General features: G+C 37.5%; 1 protein-coding gene across 5 annotated transcripts in view; it reads left to right on the top strand.

The window, feature by feature from the left end:
• Nucleotides 1–16,321, top strand: part of ELP4 (elongator acetyltransferase complex subunit 4) — a 138,136-nt gene that overhangs the window by 61,026 nt on the left and 60,789 nt on the right. For 3 of the 5 annotated variants that reach the window (XR_005257156.1, XM_038138810.1, XM_038138808.1), the window contains exon 9: nucleotides 2,503–2,609. Coding sequence is in view for 4 of the 5 variants with exons in the window: in XM_038138810.1 (XP_037994738.1) it covers nucleotides 2,503–2,609 (107 nt within the window). In the remaining variant the exon portion in view is untranslated. Of the gene's footprint in view, nucleotides 1–2,502; nucleotides 2,610–10,484; nucleotides 13,395–16,321 lie in introns of those variants that run through there. The other 2 variants (XM_038138807.1, XM_038138809.1) reach the window with 1 other exon arrangement.

The raw sequence follows: 16,321 nt of genomic DNA on the forward strand, positions 1-16,321 counted from the left end.
GCATGTTGTCAAGCTGCATTACTGAGGCATGGCTCAATCAGATGTACATCTCACCAGGCAGGCTTTGGGGAATTCACATGCAGGGGAGGCTTGGCAATCATCTGACCAGCGAGCTGAACTTGTCATGAAATCAATACTTTCTGATCTGCCAAGTTTTAAATTGAGAACACGGGAAAACATGTATTTTAGTTAGTAAGGTGAATAAACTGCTGAATTATGTGCTGGGTAGACTTAGTCTAAAAAATAATGCTCTGTTTTGTCAGCTATAGGTTACAGCACTTGCACTTTTAAGGAAATGAATGTGGGCGTGTAAAATATGAAACTGATTTTGGTAAAATTCATGTAGCTTTTCAAGTGTTTTATCTTCAAAATGGGTAATGGTGCTTAATCTTGCGTTTTGTTTCCCAAAGATTTTTGTCAGCTGTTGCAGCAGAACTATTTAAATTTTAAAAATAATATTAGAAGTTGTGCACCGCCAGAGCAGTGAATAACAGTTTTAGCTAATCCGGAGCACTGCTCAGAATGTGCATAAATTACAGCTCTTATTATTGTGATATTACTGTAGTTCCATGGAAACCTTTAGCTGAAAGTAAACTGCTTATCTGAAATCTGCTGTAAACACATGACAGTGGCAGTGTTTTCCCCAGCAGAATGTATGGAGTACACAGAAAAAAAAGCAAAGATGGTGTTGAGACACCACTGTGTGTATGCAAGCTGTAATTAATAAATCAGAGAAAAATCTTTCTGACTGTGAAAGTGGTGCACATTTCATTATCTGAAAAAAAAAAAGGTGAATGAAAAAGAAATCGTGAACAAAAGCTGGGATAATTTGCCTAATTATTTTTCCAACTGTATAATCGTGATATGGCCTTTGTTTATGCTAACATAATTCCGTCAATTTAATACTCCTTTTTTCATTACTGAAGAGATCCTTTAGGACAATGTGTGTCTTAGCAGTTATTTCCTGGTTTCCTCTAATAATGTACGCTAAGCCATTTCTGGTGCTGTTTAATACAAATTATGTGCCAATATACACAGCTTTTGAGATTTGCACAACCTTAATTTGACAGTCTGGAAAGAGGTGTTTCTAATGGTTTTAACTTCGTGGATTCTTTTTTTGCCTAAAAATATATTTTAAGGGTTTTTTTTGCTGCAGATGATGAAAGATTCTGACATTACTCAGGAGAAGTTTGATTACATTATTGCATTATTTAATGAATCCTCCTTAATCATTTTATTAAGCTGCCTGCAAATTTAAATGTCTGAAAAGCCACAAAATAACAAAAAAAATTATATAGATTACCCCTAAATGAAAATGTTTGGGATACTGTATATAAGCAACGCTGTGTTATACCTGCTGTTCCTGTATGTAATAATTAGATTTTGTACTCAAAAACCTAACAAATAATTCTTCTAGTTCACTGGACAGGAGGCAGGGATAGAAGGCTTAAAACTGTAATAACCCTTGTCTAATATTCTTGACAATTTTAGTAATTAGTACCCATAAAAAGGCTGCTTTTTAAAGTGTTTCAATTTTAGGAAACTTTAAAAAAAGAAATAAATGCCTGAAAAAATACTTGTCTCATTTTAAATCAGAGGTTTAATGTTTGGGGATTTTCTCGCAGCTGCCGTTTTGAAAGTCAGGTACCTTTTTTAAATGTTCAGTATTTCCATTTAGACTCTGGCTTTATGAATAGCAAATATAGGCCAGTAATTGAGAAGCCCTGTAGAATTTTCCTGGGTTTCAGACATAGAAAATCCCCCTTAGGTTGTTCAGAGACTATATTAGGCTGCACAAAAACCATCCAGCGTCCTTGTCAGAAAAAATCAGCTTGAGTTGCAGCTGACAGAACGCAGAGCTTGCAGTGCACCTAGTACTGTTAAAAACATCTGAGCAGCTCCAGAAGCCTCCTGCAGGAGGAATATTTATTTCTTCTGGGGTGGCAGGGGGGTTAAAAATTATTAAAAAGCGTCACCTGAACCGGGATTCCCCAGAAACTTTTTTTTTTTTTTCAGGTGGTTTTCGGGGCACAAAGGGAAGGAGTTCTCATTAGAGCTTCAGTGGTTATCAGTAACCCATAAGCCTTGTTTTGCTGGCTGCTTACTGGTGCATTTAATAAAATAAAGATCACTCCGTGGTGCCGTGGGCAGCATGCAAGGTGATAGCCATATTTGCTTACTGTAAATACAAGGGAAAATCACACACAAACCGGCTGCAGTTTTGACAAGTATTAAGATGGCTCTTTACATCTGTACTCCTGTACCAAAGTGCAATTAGTTTTCCTCGCACAAGGATTTCTGTTTATCTTATTCTGCTTGATTACTTGAGCATAATCGCGCCGTTTGCTTCATTGCTCCTGGTAGTAAGCTCCAGTTTAAAAAGGGGAGGATGAGTGTGTGTAAATATACAGAATTCTGCTGTAAGACTCTAATTTATGCATCTGGATGACAGCGTTTCCTTAATTCTTTTTCCCCCCCTCCTTTACTCTTTCTTTCCTCAAGGTTTGGTTCATGTGCATCAGATTCCTCAGCTTAATAGCTTGATCTGTGATGTGTCAGACACGAAGGACCTTGCTTTTAGATTAAAAAGGAAGCAGTTCACCATCGAGGTAAGAGAAACGTTGTTTCACTGTTTAGAACCCAAAAGGTGGAGCTAATCCCATCTCTTATGTTTCGTTTTGTTGAAATACATAAAATATGCATCAGATGATGCCAATTCATTTCGTTCTGGCTTTGCTGTTCGGAAGGGGTTTATAAAATACTGTAATATGCCTTCTAATTAAAAATGTCTCGTTTGCTGCACTAAATCGGTCGGCTATAAATACTTTATTTTGGTTTAAAATGTACATAGAAAGTAGGCCACAACCTTCAATAACAAAGCATGACATGTTTCTAAGGATGTCAGGAGCATATTTAATTAAATGTTAATGACTTGCTCTTACTTGTGTTAGTGGGTGGGAAAGTAGCTACATGTTATTACCCCAGTAGAGGGATTTTAATGTATAATGTTGCCTAAAATTGTGTGTGGTATGGGGGATAAGTGTCCTTATCAGTATTCAGAAACCATTTTCTTTGCATTACTGAAATCACCTTTCGCTCTTTTATGTCATTTTAAACACAGTATCATTTACACTAATGTCCTTAAGTAAATTTCCTACTAAATTTAAACTTTTTTCTGTGACCTTTATGCAGACAGTCCTGATAGAAGGCAGTTATACAAAAGATGTATTTCATTTTAATCTTGCTAAAGAGCAAATGAACAGAGCGCTATTAAGCAATTAGAGCTGATGTATTTATTAACCAAGTAATGCTTAGAGATGGAAGATGGCTCTCAGGGTGATGCAATAGTCATCGGTACAGTCTGGGCAATTTTTTTTTTTTTTTTTTTAACAAAGACATAAAACAGCCAAGCATCCCTGACAAACCATTTTGTTTAATCTCTTTTCAAATGAAAAGCTCTCAAGCAGGCCACTTGTCTTAACTGCTTGAAACCATAAAAAGGGAGAATTGCCACCAATAAATTAGCATATTTTTTACTCCATCACCAAATGCTGGTCAATGTGGCTTGGCACTGCTTTGGTGTTTGGGACTTCACCCTTAAGTGACCACTTTGGCCCTTATTTGACCCTCTGCCCTTTTTAGCTGGCCACTTGATAAGGTAACTTAAGGGTTCTCTCTCTTCACTGCCCCCTCCCCTTCACAATTGCAAGTAGCTCTAACCTATAAATCATTGAAAGGGCCCTATCAAGTGACAAATTAAGGTGCCCTCCTCCTAATTAATGGTCATCAATGTCTTTAATTATCTAATCCTATTGAGAGGTAGTTAATAGTTAATCAGGCAGCCAGTTCTTCATGCAGGTCATCTCTGTGTGAGTGCTAGAAGTTTCTCAACTAGAGGTATCCTCTTCAGAAGCCACTTCAAGGCAAACACATGGAGGAGGGCTTTTTTCCCCAAGACAATTCCTTTATAAGGTTTGTCGCTTTCCAGAGAATGCAGCGAGTGAAACCAGGCATTGTGAGGTATTAAAGCATTTGAACAACTGCTTTTGAGCAGTACAGTAGAAACAAAACCCTTGGTAGTCTCTGTTTGGTTTAAAATACAAATGTTCTCTCTGTTTTGAGAGGTCTAGAGAAGCATGCACCCTCATTTCACAGCATAGTAAATTCTCATTTATTATAGCTGTGAATTAGGATATTTGGGTGGTTTCTCATCCCTGAGTCCCGTCTCAGAATACAATTTTCTCTTCCAGACGCATTTAAAATTCTAATCTGTAATGTAATTTGGAAGGAAAGAAAACCCTTAGCGGGAGGCTCTATAAAAAGAATTGAATTAGCCATGGGACATTGGAAACAGGAGTGAAGTGCAACTCTTGAAACAACCTGTTGCCTCAGACGTGCGTGGAGGACCCACTTGTATAATTTCTGCCTTCGCTGCTCAGCTGCAGCCCCTTCTGAATAACTTCAGGTTTTGTTAGAGATATGCTTTCTGTAAGCTGAACTGACACAAACTATCCCTTTTTGAACATGTTAGATCACTGTCCTACTGTGATCTTCCTGTACATGTTTCACTAATCTATAATACAAATGTTTTTCTCCCTCAAACTGTTAGGGAAAGCAGAGAGGCTGGCTGGAGCAAGAAGGGCAGTAAGAAAATGGGAGCGAGGGAAAACTGAATTAGGAAAGGATGTGAATAAGGGCTTCTAAAATGGGTTTCTGCAGTTAGAATGTGATGTGTCAGCAGTCAGTCAGCGCTGGTTCTGGGGGCAGAAGCAAAAAGCAGCACAACAGTGTGCATTGCAAGCATTGTATATGCCTTGTGCAGCATGCAGTGAGTTAGGACTTCTTCAGTATGTAGCTCAAATATCAAATGAAAATGCATATAGAGTACCTTAGAGTTTTTGGAAATATTCTAAGTACTTATATACACAGTTTGGGATAACAGTATTGCCCTCTACTTGAAATGCTGCTTTAAAATCAAATTGCATAAGAAAAGCTAGAAACACAGAACCTGTGAATTATGGTGAAATTTCTTCCAAAAGGGTTTTCTTCACTAGACCGTTCTTTTTTTACAGTTTAAAATAAAAGCATCGGCCATGGATTTACTCATCTCTCCCACTCACCAGTTAAATAACTCCTTATAGTTTGGCCCTCACAGGTGGAAAACCTTGAATGTCAAATCTATTTTATTAGTTTGCAGTTTTGTGGGAGGAACTCCGCCTCTTTATAGCCTGCGGAATCTTTTAACTGTTTCAGTTTTCCTTGTGTCTTCTTCATCAAAATAAGATCGACTGAAATGTTTTCCAAAGAGATTTTATTTTAAAATTCAGGATGAAAATGGTTTTTCAATGAATATTTATGAGTGCTCATTGTCCATTTATAAATTATGAAGAGGAACCTTCCAGGAAAACTTCCATGTTTATCTAAAAGGTGCAGTAGCTATTTCAAGCTTTCCCAAATCTTCACACGTTAGTTACTAGCAATATTCTCTTATATGCAGTATTATCAGAGATCTATCTTATGTGCATGCCACTTTAAAGGACACAATTTTGAAGTTAGCCTGTCTAATCCTATTTCTTCCCACTTTGGAATCTTAATTAGAAGGAGATAAAAACCATCATTTGACTAAATTATTGTCTCGAATCTGTAGCAAAAGGTATAATCCGCAATTGGGCCAATTAGTGTACCCCATAGTTAGCTATGCTGAGGCAGGAAACTTGATTAGATCTGACACCAGCCTAGTTCCCACTGTTGTTTTGCCAGGTATGATGGTCAGACTTCAAAGGGCTTGAGGCATCAGCAGGGCAAGGTTTGGAGGCCAGCTTAGGTCCGGTCGTTAATCTCTCTGCTAAAACCACAGCAGCCCTCGCACAAAACAAGCTTACACGACACAATCATGCGGTATTAAAGTTTGGGTTGAGTCATGCCAATTTGCCTTTGATTTTCTGATGATTGACTAAAAGATGGCTACATGACTAGACACATACTGAACGTTTACTGATTAGGTAAGTTCCCCAAATATTTGAAATATTTTTTGATTTCTCAGTTAAATGATATGACAACCCGTTCGTCTTAATGCGGCCGCTCAGCAGAGTTGTTCTTGAAGTGCTTTTTTTGCTTGCTTTGTAGCTCTGAGTGTAACTTTTATCAACATTGGAGAAATTTTGTAGGACCATTACGTTCATAGTTTTATTTGACAGAACTATATCTTTGTTGTTCCAAAGCCTCCTCTGTCAAGACTTTAGAAATCTCTGCTTAAATTTGTTTTTTTCGCTGCCCCAGATTTCTATTGGAAGATTATTTATCTTTCTTATTTAGGTAGATTTATAATTACTCTCCAAAAAGACATTTTCCCCTAATTATTTTCCACCTCACCATTGAGTAAAATGCTGTTCCACGGCTGTGATTACATAAGTGTTCCTTTCTTTTGCAGTCTGATTTGTTCAAATATTGCAGTAACAGTGACATGTTTCCATTCTGAGAAAAGCCTAAGGCTGCTTTAGTATTATTCCAAATGATTGAAATTGCCATCTTGCTGACTTTCCCTTGGGCAGCTTAGGGCCTGTTTACTTTTGTATTTGTTTTGCATGTTCCCTCTGAGTTTGGCTGGCAGGACATCATTACCTGGTTTGACAAGACAGTTGGAGAAGATTCATATTTGATTAACTCCCTTTGTTATTGTCTGGACAACACAGACCTCTGAAATTATCTATTTAGAGTTAAAACTCCCGATGCATTCAGATAAACGCTTGCAAGTAGGAAAGTTTGTGAGGATGGTTTTTTTAATTCCCTAGTTTTGCTTAATTTATAAGTCTTCAAGTTACTGTCAATTATTAGAAGTATAGAGATGAAGCTTTTTTCCTAGAAGTTTTTATATTGTAGTTTGTCTAATAAATAGTTGTTGTGCAAATACATTTTTTAATCAAAACTCAAGTCAACAATCAGAACTCAAATCAAACTTTGAGTTTTTAATCAGAACTCAAGTCACAGCAGCCAATATTTTCTTTTAAATGGCTACACCACCTGTGCAGCCCACAATAAAAATCTTTAGAATCCAGCTCAGTTTGAAGCCAAATGTCATATATGATTTAAAGAATTGCCACGCAGCAAAAAACAAATTTCCAGAGCTTAAGCTACAAGTTCAGGAGTTTCTTTTCTGAGAGGTGTTTCCTAACAGGAGAGGAGAAGAAATTAGAGGAGTCTTGTGGCTGGTTTCTCAGAGCAGGGCAGATGCAGTATGGCGCTGTGAGCACTCTGTATTTCATTTTCCCCATGGTAATTGCCAGAGTAAAAGGTTAAGTCTTTGGAAGGAAACATAACCACCAAAACCAGCAACTGAGCCTATACAGAGTTAAAAATAAACATATGATTCCAAAGGCATTCAAATAATGTCCTGTCTTCCTCTGGCAGTAAAAGACTGTGAGAAAATTAATGATTGCCAAAATAAGAAGTAATTGCAACTCCAGGTATTCCTTGTGTCTGTTGTGTGTCCAACACTGGTATTTGGAAGATGACTTCAAACTCTTTAAGGTGGTGGTTTTGGCCATTTAAAACAGGAACTGTGGCTTAGGTAACCTCCATCTGAAATCTCTGTATTTCTGACTTTTTTTGTCTTCCTTTCAGTGTCTCTCTTTTCATTGCTTGTCTTAGACAGACTACACTGTGGTAAAGTTCTTATTTGCAAAAGGGAGGTGCAAGTGGCCGCTGTCAGGGGTTATTTACCAAAACAGGTGGGTAAGACAAGTCAGAGCTGATGTCTGCAGTGCTTCAGTGAAACCACAGCACAGGTTTGGTCCTGAGGGGCTCAGGAGCTGGCAGCATCACTGAGTGCCAGAACTGTGCTCCTGCAAACATTCCCTGAGTAATTTTTCATCAGGAGCAGGTATAGAAACAGAGGCTTAGGTTATTTCTTCTGGAGTAACAAGTCAACCCTGTCAGCAGCACATATGGGATCAGTATATATTTAAAATACACTATATATTAAATCAGTATATATTTCAAATCCATGCCATACCAGCCTCTCAGTTGAAGCGAGAACTAGAAAATGGCAATGAGAGCACCACTTCTTTTAGCTTCTCCCAAGAGAATTTGAGGCAGTCCTCATTAATGGCCGAAGACAACATAATCTTGATTATATTCCTCAGATGTTTCTAAAGTTTAAAGTTTCTAAAGTTTTTCTAAATTTGTAAATAAATGCAGTTGAATTAATGAGCTATTTTTGGCCACTGTTCACAAAAGGAATAAGCGAACCTGGGAGCTGACAAAAGGCAAAACACTGGTTAATTATAAATTTAGGTGAAGTGGCAGTTCTATAGCAACTGTTCAGTAAAATAAGGAAAATAAGCTAATACATGCTGCAACATACACGTTACCATACTGATCTATATACCTTGAGATATGGAAAAAACTGCTCTGCATTTTGAGATTGTCAAAACAGACCATGAGACAAGACTTGACCCTCAGTCGGGGCCTTATGATATCAAAATAAACCTTCTTTTACCAAGCCAGCACTTGCGTCTGCCTGGCTGCCCAGGGCCTGGGGCAGGGATGGAACTTCCCCGGTTCTCCGGGTTCAGGGACGAGACAGAACTTTCCTAAAGTGTTACTGAAAGTGTATTTCTTCAACTTTCTCACCCCCATGAGTTTGAGAACACAGCCAGCCCTGGGGCTTGCATGGGATACCCTGAGCAGCTGCATCATACCTGGCAAACTCTGTGCTGGATGTTCACTCCAGCTGGGGGGCTCCAGTGCAGGGAGCTCTGCATATAAAACTAAAATTTCCAACAGAGAAAGGCAAAACACTGGAATAAAATCCAGCTGGAATATATACCAGCAAAACCAGGTTTTTTGCATTGATTTTTCCTGTCCATTTTCCCCATTATATTCACAACTGGGTTATTTAAAAATAGTTTGAAATACAGTAATTATAATACCATAACATTTTCTTAATCTAAAATTAATAATACTGAAGAAAAAAAAAAAAAGCTTCTCCTGCAAAACTAATTCTGTCATAATACCAAGCTCCATTTTGCATTATTTCACCTAGTAGCCAGTTCAGGTTCTCTTTACCTGGTATGGTGTACTTCACTGAATTGTTTTGTCAGATGCTGTCAAGCCAACCTACCATTGTTAAAGAAAATCAAACTAAATCATTTTGGCATGAGCCTTCCAGGAATAAGGCACAGAATATGAAGGGTTTGATGAAATCAAGGATTTGATTTCAATATTGTAAAAGACTGCCTGTCAAAAATGTATTACATTCTTTCAAACAATTTTGAATAAATATACGTGTTTTAAATTGTGACAGTACAATTTAGCTAAAGTTTTGGGAGAGCATTTTTAAATTATAATAACTTGAGGTGAAACAATACTTGGAGAGCTCCTAATAGAAAAGAAAAACTCTCTGAATCTTAATGGTACTCTGGACTGAAATCAAGTGATCAATCTTATACAGTATATGGAATTTCAGAACACATATCCTGTGCACATGTGGAAGAATTTAATTTGAAAATATCACCTTCTTGTTGTATACCCCTTATTACTGTAAATTAAATTATTAATTATTTGTCTGTAGGCAAATACAGGAAGATATTGTTAACTCTTAGGTTTCATAGGAAGATTTGTAATATCCTGAAATGTATTTAACAATTAATTTTGTTTTATGGGTTGTATAACACTGTAATGTGAGAATTCCATTCAGTTTTTCAAAACTTTAACCCTTGTAATACAGTGCAAGTGCAGTTTCTTGTTAGCAAACAGAGCCCATTTAACAGAACTTACTTAAACAAATCATTCTGGTGTTTAGAAATATTTATGCCACATGCTGTTGCAAGGGAAGAACGTACGCCACAAAGTCATTAATGCTCTGGAAGGTCACTTGTGCATGTTGTAATGGGCTGCTCATTCTCAGGATCTGTGCTAAGGGTCAGTGTTGCAGCATGAAAGGGTTTGGCCTGTTCAGTCTCTAAATAAGTGGGTCAACTTCTCCTGCATTTGCCAGAAAAGTAAAGCAGCTGACATATTCCCACTTTCTAACTATTGGAAGACAGCTAGAATAAGGACATCCTTTGTAAAAATGTTGGTTGATAAGGATTGAAAAACTCTTTCTCTACAAATCTCTGTAAAGGATTGTATTATTCATTATTATATTAATCACTATTGTATTATTCACTATGTTTTAGACGAGGGGCTGTGGGCATGAGTTAGAAAGATATTAATGGTGAGTCTTTAAGAAGCAAAATGAGTTAAGCCCCATATTTGTAGTAGTTCTCAGCAGGAACTGAGTGCCACTTCCATTAAATGCTCTTTAAAATATCACGAGTTTTAATAAAATTAGGATATTTTGTCATTGTATCATGCTCTCATTTCACAAAGAGCAACAAATCAGGGTGTTACATGGTAAAACGCATCTCAGGTTTTCTGTATCTCTGTAAAGGCAGGAAAATGAAAATGCAAGCTGAGAGGAAGTCCCATTTTCTCATCCACAGGTGTGCATTGTACCTGAACCTTATTGCCATGCCCTCAAGTTCAGGGCTCTTAGGAAAAGGGATGAGAGGAGGATGGTTTTCCATGTCCAAGATGTGCACCCATCTGGATCTCCTTGGCTCAGTGCAGTTTGCTCTGGTTTTAATTATGATCTTTGGGTAGGAAGTGACTCAAAGTACTCTCTGAACGAGGAAACTGGAAGATAGCCCTACCTAATACTAACCCTAAAGGGTTAAAATGACATTTTGTAGGGAAACAGATCAATGCTGCCAAACATTTGCTGTGACTAGTAACACACTTAAATTTCCAATGTTTTATTGTAACTCTGGAAATTCAAGATTAAGTGTCAACTTTTCCAGTCTTTTGAAAATATTAATGGTTTTGGGGGAACATAAATCTGTAAGGAAATCACAAATTTATAGTTTCTTTAAATTTTTCACTTCTACAGAAATTGTTTCATACCATTTTTCTGATCGATTTCTTTCACTGGTTCACAAAAAGTATTACCCTTTATTGAGCTGTTAACATACAGGAACATGGGTTTTTAAATTATTTTTATTGAGAGCAAACTAGTCATTAGTCTTCTTTCATGAATTCTGAAAGAATTCATGAAAGTGCCAAAAAGAGAGAAGAGGAAAAAAATAAACATACACTGCAAAGTACTGTAGCTGAAGAAAAAATGTTCTAAAACTGTTGTGCAAATACTACTTTCTGCTTTGGCTAAATTAGGGGGTATTAGCTATAACTAAATTCCAGAGTACATTTTATTCTTACATTTCTGGCCAAGAGAATTGTGCAAAAAGTAGATTGTCATAAGCAAAATGGGTGAGGACTACAGTGCCCAAAGTGTAAGTAAATTAGGTTTTGGTCATGCCATCTTTATTGCTCTCTTTCTCACAGTTGTTCTAGTTACACGGTTTTGATATTTTTTTGTATTTGATTTTTCTCAGTTATATTTCATAGGGTTTTCAAAGGATTCTGTATCACACATAATGTAATTTAAAGTTTCTCATTGCATGTTGAAAACCAATAGCTTTTGAAATATCGAGCGAAGCTGTCTCCTAGAAGGAAAACATTATTTATTGCAGTTAAAGTGGTGTTTCTGGCCAGCTTAACATTGACACCATATTATTCCCCCTCAGAATGAATTATATTACTGAATTAACTGTTCTGTTTCCTCCTTCCTTCTGAAGAAAGTAAGCAATAATTGTATAGTGTACAATAATTAAAGCTTTTTATTGCTGTCCATAAATGCAGACATAAATAAAGGGAATTTGGCTGCCAACTTACACCAATCATAGGCTGCTTGACTTTCAGAAAACAGCTGGTAGCACTTGCTGAAAGTAGTTCATTTTAAATGCCTCATTTCAGGTATTTAAGGTTTGAAAAACCTGGTTTTAGCTTATGAAAACACAGTCTATGGGCTTTTCATCTACTTTTCTCCTGTTTGAAGTCTGTTATAGGAAAAATTACTTAAGAATTCACTCTGGTGTTGTAAGTTCGCGTTTACAAAACAGTTGCTAAATGGACTTACTTTTTTTCTCATATTAAACCAGTAATCTTTGGGTAGTGTGTTTGCTTGAGCCTTGTTGAACAGTAAAAGCAGAAAACAAAGATAACCAACCAGTTTGCCACTTTTCAGTGGAAGTGTGTGAGTACTGCACAAGAGAAATCCACTTCACCCTGCGTCCAAAGCAGCACCTGCTATTCTCAAAATAACCTGGTGGGTCAATATTTAAGGTTTTGAGATCTTTAGTAATCTTTGCTAAGGCGCTGGACCTCTCTTTTTCTGGGAAGGACAGGATTGTGTGGCCCACATGTGAACATTTCAGGATTTAGCCATGGGAGCTGAGTTTTGAGGGGGTTTCTGAAGTTTCTGTGATACACCTGAGATATCTGCCAGGCTTTTGATAAGTTGTGAGCAAAACAATCCCCAAGTTTAGGGAGGAGCTGCTCAGTGACTGCCTCACCCAGGCTGGCTCCTGGCTCTCCAGATGGAGCAGGGAGGAACTGGAGGTCAGGGGTGACCTTGTCATTCTCTCCAGCTCCTGAAGGGTGGCTGTGGCCAGGTGGGGTCGGTCTCTTTCTCCAAGCAGCTGCTGACAGACTGAGAGGACACCAAGAGCTGCACCAAGGAAAATATAGCTTGGATATAAGGAAAAAGTTTTTCATAGAAAGACTGATAAAGTTCTGGAATGTTCTGCCCGGGGAGGTGGTGGAGTCACCGTCCCTGGGTGTGTTTAACAAAGCCTGGCTGTGGCACTGGGTGCCAGGGTCTGGCTGAGGTGTTGGGGCTGGGTTGGGCTTGATGATCTTGAAGGTCTCTTCCAACCCAGCCATGCTGTGAATTCTGTGATTCTGTGCAGTTGGTGGTACTTGGGTCTGGGAGAGTTCTCAGCTGAGGATTGCTGTCCCAGGATAGCTCAGGGTTTAGGCATTCCCCCTTAGCTGCTTTCATCTGTGAGCCAACACACAAGCAGATGAACAAGAGCAGACCAAGGCAAGCCTGCTCGTGGATGTAACCCCAGCTTGGGTATCCAATGTGTGATGTACAGGATGAACACATCCCTGGCCTCTGGAGGTGCCAGATGTTACAGCTGAGCAGCATTTTCTTTCTGTTTCTCTATTATGTGTGGTTATCCATTGGTTTCATCTCTTCTCTCGTGGATTTATTAGGGATTGAGTCATGTTTTGCTTGATTGATAAACCCTGCAGTCTCTGGAGATTGAGATGTCTCAGGTCTGCAATCTAAAGCCCCTGAAAGCAGCGTGGTAAACTTGCTAATCAACACTTCTCACCTTTTGGTGTGAGGCTTTATAATTCTGGGCACGTTGCAGGTTTCCTCTACTGCCTCAAATGCACTTTTTCTACCAGAGAGTAGTATGGCAGTATTACATCAGCTTTTTTTTTTTTTTTTTTGGTTCAGTGAAGGGAAAAATGGTTCTCCTTCTAGGATGAGTATTTATTAAGAGATACAGACCAGTATGTACTTTGTAATTCTTGTTGCTGTTAAAAAAAAAAAAAACCCCTAATAGGAAGGAAATCTAGTACTTGTATTTAGATCTGATCCTCAATAGTAGCATAGCCATGGGCTGTTTATGCTTGGTCTACATCATCTAGACTAAAAATAGCCTTCCTGTCATTTTATTGGCAGAGTTTTAGCTACTCCTTTAATTCTGTTTAAAAATGGATAGAGGGAAAGACAGCATAAATATTGAATGTGTGCAGATATTTCAGTAAGTGACTAAAAGGAGATTCCTGATGCTTTGAAGAGCTCTATAATTAAATGGAATTCTTATTTTGTTTAAGAGGCATTTCTTAAATTAATATAATCTTTGAAAGTATTACCTTGGTATTTGTATTTGTATCATTAAGCAGCTACTTTTAAATAGCTATTTAGTACTCTCCTGCTCAAGTTTTATTCTTTTCAGATTTCCTTTATATTTTGATAAGAAATTACTGGTGAGGTATTTCATGTCTCATCAGTTAAATGGGAAGCCACATAATTTCTATTTTCTAATTTTCTATTAATAAAGTGAGTTTTTGCAGAATAAGACAATTCACTATTGCCTGCTAAAATCTTCAGCAATAGCCTGAAAATTTCAGGCTTATTATGTCATGGTTTTTGAAAACCTGTGGAAACAAGGAAAGAAGGACTGGCTTTTTTGTGTTCTGGATGTCCTACAAAAACTTGGACTACTTTAGGAACTTTCAAGGCCGCAGTCATATTATGCAAAAGACAGTTTTAAGGTGGAAATGCATCTCTGATTATTTTTTATTGATCTGAAAAGGGCATTTTGACTTTGAAAAGGCCATAAAAATATTAGGTTCAGGCTACTGAAACACCCTTAAATCTACAAAGGAGAATTTTTACTGTGTTAGTAGAGTAAGGCCCTATTGTAGAAATGTTGCAGTGAATGGATTTTGTCAGTGGATTACTTATAATCTCATATAAGAAGCAGTTTTTCCTCTGTCTGAGCTAAAATTCTATTTGTACCATGGTCTTCACTGCTTCTGCTTCCCCATTTTTGTTCATCCACACCCTGATGTGTATTTGCATCCTTTAGGGAAGTATTATCCTGCACATTCAGTGTATTTGTCTGTGCTCACACAAGTTGGAATAACTGGAATACTTTCTTGCAGCTTCTTTGATTTTCATTAATTTTAGTTTCTCGGGTTTTCATCCTGAAATTCTGTTGTTACTGTACAAATTGATCCAAAAAATCAGCATTTATTGTGGTCAGGTGCATTTGAAAGTAACTTCTGTTAATTGCTGCTTTTATGGAAGGTTTGTGGTGGTGTTACAAATGAGATGATGAAAATAGAAGCAATGAATATTGTAGTTTTTACATTAGGGCATCCAAAATAAAGGAAATAGTTCCAATCCATCTGTTGCATAGTGCTGACATAGGGAGCATATCAGTTTTCAGAATTCATCATCAAAACAGAATATTACTGCTGGAAATTATGCCTAACTGGAGTGGTTTTATACATATAATCTAGACTTCTGGTAAAATTATCTATAAGTAAAGCAGAATTTGTGCAAAGCCAGGAATAATCCCTTAATGATAATTTTTATTGTGAGCAGTATCACTATTTCTGTGGCACCATTAATATCCAAACTATTTTATCAGGGTTTTTTTTTTTTTAAGAGGAAGTATGGTTCCCTACAAAATTACATCCCTGAAAGATTTAATGTTCCCAACATAAAAAAAAAAATATTGGAAAATCACTTTCCATCTTGAAAAATCAAAGCAGCTATTCTTGTTTCAAGTTTCATCTAATATATTGTTCCGTGTGGTTGTGTGATAAACACATTATTCCTTGAACAGGAATTAAGAGTAAAGCTGCCAGGAAGGGGTTTTGTTGTCAGAGTAGTTCCCGCCTCATGTTTTGTAAGAGATTTCATGGTCCCATTGTAAAGAGTGGATGATTTAAAACGTGTTCCCAAGATAAACTTTCCCATTGTCATTAATGAGGATGGATAATACTGAGTGACAAGTGCATTAGGAATGACACAGAAAGAGCTGTTAGATTTGTCAGAGCGTATCACTTCAGGCAATGAAACTTGAGGACATTCTCTTTTAGCAATTTTTTGCTATTTATTTAGAGAACCAAGGATTGTGATTGCTCACACAGGTGGATTCTGCTGTTTAGTTCATTAAATATTTAGGTAGCTTTGAAAAGGTGAAGGTGATAAATATGAGCGTTGTACTCCACTGTGAGGGGCACAAGTGGTTGCTTTGTTTACAAATATTTCAAAAAACTAATACACCGTTTATTTGCTTTTAAAATGTTTATTTTGTAGATAATTTTTTAATCTGCAATGCTCTGAATGGGAGTATTTTAAAGTTATATAATAAGAAGTCCTCTGAACTGTCGTAGTGAAGCTTCTGAGATAAAGAAGCCTAAAAATTAGGACACTATACATGTAATTTACATTGACTTAAAAATTGTATTTCTCCACAGAGCGAGACTTTTTAAATATTTATTTCTGAATAATTAATAATGCATGACTTTTTCCTAGCGTTTAAAACCCTTCCAAACTACGACATGCCTATCCATTTCCATTTTGAACATGCAATTGGTCACTTTTTCGCCTTGATTCATCCTGCCTGGCTGCCAACCAAATTTTGCCCGTGTGTACCTCCTTGACACTAATAATGCCTGAGCTTCTCTTCGTTTGCGTGCAAGATTTCCCAGGCGGCAGTTTGGGGCTGGGATAAACTATCTATCATCATTGCATCCAGCTCCTGTGCCTCAACCAAGCCAGCCCCTGATGGAAATTGCATTTGACAACTCACCTCTCCTTGGCGTGCCCGAGGTGAACATAGCTACA

This window comes from Motacilla alba, chromosome 5 (genome assembly GCF_015832195.1).
Source record: "Motacilla alba alba isolate MOTALB_02 chromosome 5, Motacilla_alba_V1.0_pri, whole genome shotgun sequence".
NCBI lineage: Eukaryota > Metazoa > Chordata > Aves > Passeriformes > Motacillidae > Motacilla > Motacilla alba.